The following is a 7,149-nucleotide window of genomic DNA, read 5'->3' on the forward strand; positions in this document are numbered from 1 at the left end:
GCATCCAGGCAACTGGCCACACATTCCAAATTATTCCTGATTCTCCTTTCTCTGTTGCTCCAGGTGAAGAGTGGCCAATCATGATGCCTTGGATGGCCACTTGCAAACGTTATTAGGCCAATTAATTGGGATGTCAATGAAACCATAGTTCTTTTTTAATGCAGGCACTTAACATGATAAATTTCCTTCAAGCACTTCCTTCTCTGCATCCCCTACGTTTGATTATGTTGTGCTTTCATTTTATCCAGCTCTACATATTTTCTGATTTCTCTCTTGACCCGTTGGTTGCTTAAGAGTGTCCTGCTCAATTTCTGCACGTGTGTGCACTTTCCAGGTCTCCTTCTGTTACTACACAGCGGTGAAGAACGTGCACTGTGCTGCTGCTGGGTGAAGTGTTCTATATATGTCTGTTGGGTCTAGTCAGTTCACAGAGCATTGTTCCAGTCCTGTCTTTCTTTATTGATCTCTCTAGATGGGAACTGTGAAGGTTTTGAATTCAAAGTATCTGTTTGGCATTCATTTTTGTACATGCATAATTAATACACTGACACTTGATTTATAAACAGACAATTCTTTTTGTTATGTCTTTTAAAAAAACCTTGATTCACTCTATCAGAATCAAGTAATAATTTCATGTTCCAGCCAAGAAAAATATTGAAAATATGTAAGTTCCAGGATTTAGAACATTAAAAATGCCATCTTTCAATGGTATTAGATTTTCTCCCCCACAGCTAAGAGCTTTCTAGGGGGAAATGGCAAATAAATAGGAAAACTTAGTTTCATCACCAATTATGGTTAAGTCTTCTTCTAATAAGAATATTCTTTGAAATGGTACCTGAAGGCCCTCTATAATCCAAGATGCAAAATCCTTATCTCGCCATCACTTTCCTGGCAAAGACTGCCCCCCTGAGGGCTTCGATGATGCTGAGAGAAGTCACTGGCATCTCCAGGCCATGTGCTTCAAATGTGCAGAGTCAAAGGTGACTCTCCCTGTCCCTGACCCCTCACATCCACAACACCTCCAGGCCCCACCAATCGTTCCTGTGCAGCACATCTGCCCCTACACCCTAAAAAGCCTTCGTTTCTGGGACTCCACGACAGTCTTCTAAATGGATTGATCTTCTGGTTCCAGTTTTGGCTGCATGCAATTTCTACAGACTGCCTGAGATGACCGCGTCTACAGTGGACTAGAATGCCTGTTCCACAACCGTAGTCAGAACATCAAATCTGTGCCCAGATGCTCCTGGAGAGCCGCTCCCCTTCTTCGTGCTCCCCTACTGCTCTCTCTGTCTCATCAGCACCTACTTATGCCCCGGGTCTCCTGGTCAATGTCCTATGCTCTGGGACATCTTCCCGAACACTTTAGACTATGCAGTTCTCCTGCCATGGGATCTGACTGACTCTGACGCTGGCCACCAGCAGTCTATTGTAACTGCTCCCAAGTCCCATCCCATCTGACTCACTGTCATTAATGACATTGTTTAGGGCAGGCAAGGGCAGAGCCATTTCCCATTTACCTCTTAACAAAGCTGGAAGACCATGTGATAAAAGAAACTGACATCCTGAGAGACGCGATGGAATGGTTGCTGCTATCGGCTCCACAGAACATGAGTGGACTGTTTTCACAGTATGTTCGTAATTAAGTCACAAATGCTCATGACATGCTCATTAATGTACATGTAAGTAAATGGGGACCAATAATAACTCCTTCCTTCTATTCCTCTCGCTTATCAACAATGATGGAATGCCAACAGTGGATTCAGTCCAATCACAGGCATTTAAAAAGTAATTACAATACAACCTGGCATGTGCAGTGAGGAGGCTATGTCCCAGGCACCCTGGGGAAAGGTGTGATAGATAAATCACAACCCTCCCTCCTCACCGAGTAGCAACTCCCAAACTCCCAACGAGAAGGGTCCCCTTGGGGGCCCTGTGCTTTGCTTACTGAGTGCAACAGTAAGCATATTCTCCCGTTCCTATCCTTTCCCCTTTTGGGTTTAGGTTTCCAGGTCTCAGAGTGCATAATGCTGGTCTTCCTTACTGCTCAAACCCTCAACAATAATCACTTGCCAGGGATATGCTGAGATAGACCAAGGGTTAGCTTAGACTAGAGCAACGGACTTAATCTCTTTTACCATGACCTACAGTAAAGATGTACACTTCTATCTCGGCCTGGTATACCTACAACATTTTCACAAAACTGTGAGCAATTTTCATTTTAGAAATGCTGGCTGCAACCCACTATATTGATTTCCTGATTCCTAATGCAGTGTGAAAATTACTGTTCTTAAAGACCCTGTTTTCTCTGACTGGCTTAAGATGGAACAAATTAATTGCACAGACATGACAGCTGTAGGCTGAAATCTAAAGTGGCGACTCTGATTCCCAACGTCTAGGTAAACAAGCTGAAGAGCAGGTAGATGTAGCACAAGGCAGGTTATTCTTACGTCAACGCTGAGCCATCAGACCCCTAGGACAGAGCTGATGCAGGCTTCAATCAAGACACTCTGAAAGGAACCATACCCAATAACGGCTCTACAAAAGTCAAATACAAGGTAAAAGGGCAAAATTTAGTATGACTGACACACAGATCGTGCTGAAAAACAGATCGGCATCAACAGAGAACCAACGGCCCAAATCACAAAATTTGAGGTTAAGTATCCTGAGGCATGGGAGCTCTGGTAGCATAGTGGCTAAGACACTTGCCTGCTAACCAGACGGCTGGCGGTTCAAACCCACCAGCCACTCCTCGGAAGGAAGGTTGGGCAATCCTACTTCCGTAGTGATACTGCCTCGGAAACCCAAGGAGGGGTCGCTATGAGTCAGGTTTGACTCGACGGCACGTAACAACAACAACAACAACATCCTGAGGCATGAGGTCACCATGCTTCAAGAATTCTAAAATTCAAGAGTAATAAGAGAGGAGGCAAATTCATGCAGAATGATAAAAAAACTCAAAGGGTCGTAGATAACCTCAAGAATACACTACAAGGAGGTACAGCACTGACTAAACAACGCCAGGCTGGTAAGATTTACGGCCTCACTGGCCAGATGAGCCAACCATTTGGGCTCCACCCATTTTGGACGCTGCTGTGCAAAGGGGCACATTCTCACTACTTTCTCATCCTTCTCACAGGGAAAACACCACTGAACAGAACACAGATTCTTTGCTATTGCAAATGTCTAAAAAGAGTCTATTAAAGATGGTGGTTTAAACATGTGCATGCCCTTTCACTTCCTCTGGAAATGCCAGTGTAATGACCGTAAAGGCAGTTCTAAAAGACACATAACCTATAAAGACAAAGATCAGGAAAGGAGAAAACTCCATCATAATTTTGGAAGCTAAAGAGAGTAGAATCCTAAGCTAGCAAATAGGGAAATCCAAGTTCCAACCCAATTTATGCTTCAAAATTCCTCCAAAGGCTCAGAAACAGATGGCACCCATCACCCCTGGAAATGGGGGTTAGGAAGGTACCAACCTCCCCCCTACAAAGAAAGGCTGATCTTCTGCTTAAGGCACTGTTAATCTCAAGTTCTTGAGCCCCCTGTACTGACCACACACACACACACACACACACACACAGAGCTGAGGGTCTGCCCACCCAACAGAAGACTGAAGATTTATTCTCTGATGACAGTAAAAGAGAAGGTCTATGGACCAATAAGCAAAATCATGAAAAATGGAGAAAAGAATGAAGCTGTCAGGCATTTCATTTTACTTGGATCCACAATCAATGCCCATGGAAATCAAACAACCTACTGCATTGGGCAAATATGCTGTAAAAGACTTCTTTAAAGTGTTGAAAAGCAAAAATGTCACTGTGAGGACTAAGGTGCACCTGACCCACATCACAGTATTTTCAACTGCCTCATATGCATGCAAAAGCTGAACAATAAATAAAGAAGACCAAAGAAGAATTGCTATGTCTGAATTATGGTGTTGACAAAGAATACTGAATATACCATGAACCGCCAAAAAATGAACAAACCTGTCTTGGAAGTACTGCCAGAATGCTGTTTAGAACCAAGGAGGGTAAGATTTCATCTCACGTACTATGGACACGTTATCAGGAGGGACCAATACCTAGAAAAGGACATCATGCGTGGTGGTAAAGTAGAGGGTCAGAGAGAAAGAGGAAGACCCTCAATGACATGGATTGACACAGTGGCTGTGACAATGGGCTCCAACACAGCAATGACTGTGAGGACGGGGCAGGACCAAGGAGCATTTCATTCTGTTGCACACAGGATCACGATGAGTCGGAACCAACTCGAAGGCACTGAACACCAACAACAACACAGGGACTGTGGAAAGTACCCTGTGTGTACGGCTTCTTTCACTGAGCACAGTGTTTCCAAGCTCAACTCTGCCCACATTCTTACAAAGTTCTTTTTAATGGGGAATGGTAATAGAAAACAAGGCAGGCTAGTATAATAAACCCCTCCGGGCCCGTCAGCCAGGCCCCACAGCCCTCAGCCTACCCCGACACGCAAGAATGCCCAGCTGGCATTATCTTACTTATAAGTGTCTCCATGAAGGTGGAAAACCATTATATCATGAAGCTCCTCTAACACTGGTGTTCTAATCAGGGTTCTTTTACTTGAATGACCTGCCTCTACATGAACTGAATCTTTCCTTTGCTAGGCATTATTTACTAAAGAAATACTCTAGATCTGGGTTCTTGTTCTAATGAAAAGCATTAGAGGAGAGAAATGAAAATAATCACAAACCAAAATCCCAGACAAAAATCTTCCAGATGCCGAGATTGCCAATGACAGTACCAGTATTTCTTCCGACAGCTGGAGCCACTGGGGGGGGGGGGGTTGTTGTTGAACGTTTTAACTTTCCCATCACTCACAGAAAGGACGAGAGGTGATTACAAGGGCATTTTGTTTTTGTTTTAGCATGCACCTACCGTAAAAATGACAAACCAGAAAGCACTTCAAGATGCCTAGGTGAGAGTGCAAAAAGGTTTCACACAGAAAAGCAAGCTGTGAGCCCGGCAGCCTGAAGTCAGGACTTCCTCAGTGTTTGTTCAGGAAAGGCAGCAACAAGCAGATCTGCACTATGACGAGGTGCGAGGTGCGGGGTGCGGGGGAGACAAAGCGGAGAGAGACAGAGGAGCAGTGAAAACACGGCCACAGGGGGACGTGTGGGAGAACGCGTTACCTTTTTGTGCGCTATCAGGAGGCAATTGGAGTGCTCGTGTTCACAAGCGACGCCATAGTCGGGGAGGAGGTCCACCAATTCATGGACAAAGCGCACCACCTCCTCGTGCCAGGGCACATTGGCCATTGTCAGGCTGCTTGCTGAACTCTCTCCACAGTAGGTCACACCCTGCGGAGGCGGTACAATGGTCAGAGGGGAACAAAGGCCAACACTTGCAGGGCACAGAGTCAGTTGGTCCAATCTACATTTTACAGTGAAGAAGGCGACAAGAAGACTGTAAGATCTGCTTGGGAGGTCACACATACCATTGGTGACAAGGGCAGCACTAGAACCCCCAGGCCAGCCCCGTGTCCACCTTGTGACAGCACTGGTGTTTGAGGACACAGCCTCAGCGCTGTGCCCCAGTGGCTGCCGTCCAGTCACAGCAGGGTGTGTCAACATGCCATATGGGTTCAACGGCATCCTTCCATTCAGATGCTCTTGTACGCTGCAGTAAGATGAATTCTCATGGGATCATAATCCCCTTCTAACGGGGCACAGTTGTTGCTCTTGTTGTTGACTACCATGGAGGTGGGCCCCCAAAGCATGACGGCCCCATGCACAATGCAGTGACACAGTGCCAGGTCCTGTGCCACTCCCACGATCGGCCGCACACCAGGCCTTTGTCCTCCACAGGCGTCCCACTGCCTCCTTTTCAGAAGCCGACCACCAGGCCTTTCCTCCCAGTGCATCTTAGTCTGGAAGCTCTGCTGAAACTGACACCAAGTAAAGTAAAAACTATTTCCCCCACCCTGGTACTCGGATGGGAATAGATAAGTAAACTAAATTACCCCCAACTATTTTCCCACCCCGGCAGCTCTGGTGGCATAGTGCCTAAGGCACTTGACTGCTAGCCAGAAGGCTGGTGGTTCAAACCCACTAGCCACTCCTCGGAAGGAAGATGGGGCAATCTATTTCCGTAGTGATACTGCCCTAGAAACCCAAGGAGGGGTCGCTATGAGTCGGGTCCGACTCCACGGCACACAACAACAACAACATTTTCCCACCCCAGGTGGATGAGTATTCAGTTCCTTAAAGAACTGAACGGAAGGAAAACATTTTTCCCTGCAGGTGATAAACTTGCTAAAAGTGCCTCAGAAACAACTTAAATCAACTCTGGCCGTGGCTCACGGACATGCACAATAGGGCAGAAAGGAACAAAAGTTAATGATGACCCTCTCCCTTCTGCCCAAGCCCCTATCAGCTGATGACAGGAACCTGCTATGACTCATCCTCCAGCTCAAGTTTACGACCCAAATTCCTCAACCTTTTGTGAATATGCACAACCCCCTTTCCTGACACCCACAAAAACTGTGTTCCGATGACATCTCCGGGAGTCAGATCTGGGTACTGAACTACCCCTACTCCTTGCATTGTCGCTTTGCAATAAATAATTTTCTCTCCTCTCAATCTCGGTGTGTAAACTGTTTTGGCCTGACTGCGCACCGGGCGTTTGGTCCTATAACAAAACCTGTTCAACATCTCCCAGCAACATGCAAACCTCTGCTGACAAAGGGGCTGGCTACATGAGGTACACTGGCCAGAATCAATGCCAAGTCCCCACAAGGAAGGTAATTCTATCAACGAACCACCACTGTCCCACCTGTAAAAATTCACTGACCAACTGACTCATTGGGAAAATGAGCAGCCCTTTCCCACTATGGTTTAGACCAAGGTTAATCAACTTTCTGTGAAGAGCCAGGGAAGGGTTTCTTTGATAGTATCCTTTAAGGTAATCCCTCTGTAAAGTACTCTGTATATGGAAAAATATTGTTATAGACCAAATTGTGTTCCTCCAAAACTGTGGTGTAAATCCTAACCTCTCCCCTGTGGCTACAATCCCATTTGGGAATGGGCTGTCTTTGTGATGGGAATGAGGTAGGATTAGTGTGGGGAGTACCCTGAGTCAATCTCTTTGACACATAAAGGAGATTAAGCAA

At 46.0% G+C, this 7,149-nt stretch overlaps 1 protein-coding gene across 1 annotated transcript in view; it reads right to left on the reverse strand.

Moving 5' to 3' along the window:
* Positions 1–7,149, reverse strand: part of LOC103196806 (S-adenosyl-L-methionine-dependent tRNA 4-demethylwyosine synthase TYW1) — a 161,741-nt gene that overhangs the window by 2,504 nt on the left and 152,088 nt on the right. Inside the window, exon 16 of the mRNA XM_007940605.2 lies at positions 5,171–5,338. Coding sequence (XP_007938796.2) covers positions 5,171–5,338 — 168 coding nt within the window. The remainder of the gene's footprint in view (positions 1–5,170; positions 5,339–7,149) is intronic.

Source organism: Orycteropus afer, unplaced genomic scaffold (genome assembly GCF_000298275.1).
Source record: "Orycteropus afer afer isolate SDZICR_OR568_19922 unplaced genomic scaffold, OryAfe1.0 scaffold00006, whole genome shotgun sequence".
In the NCBI taxonomy this organism is placed as follows: domain Eukaryota; kingdom Metazoa; phylum Chordata; class Mammalia; order Tubulidentata; family Orycteropodidae; genus Orycteropus; species Orycteropus afer.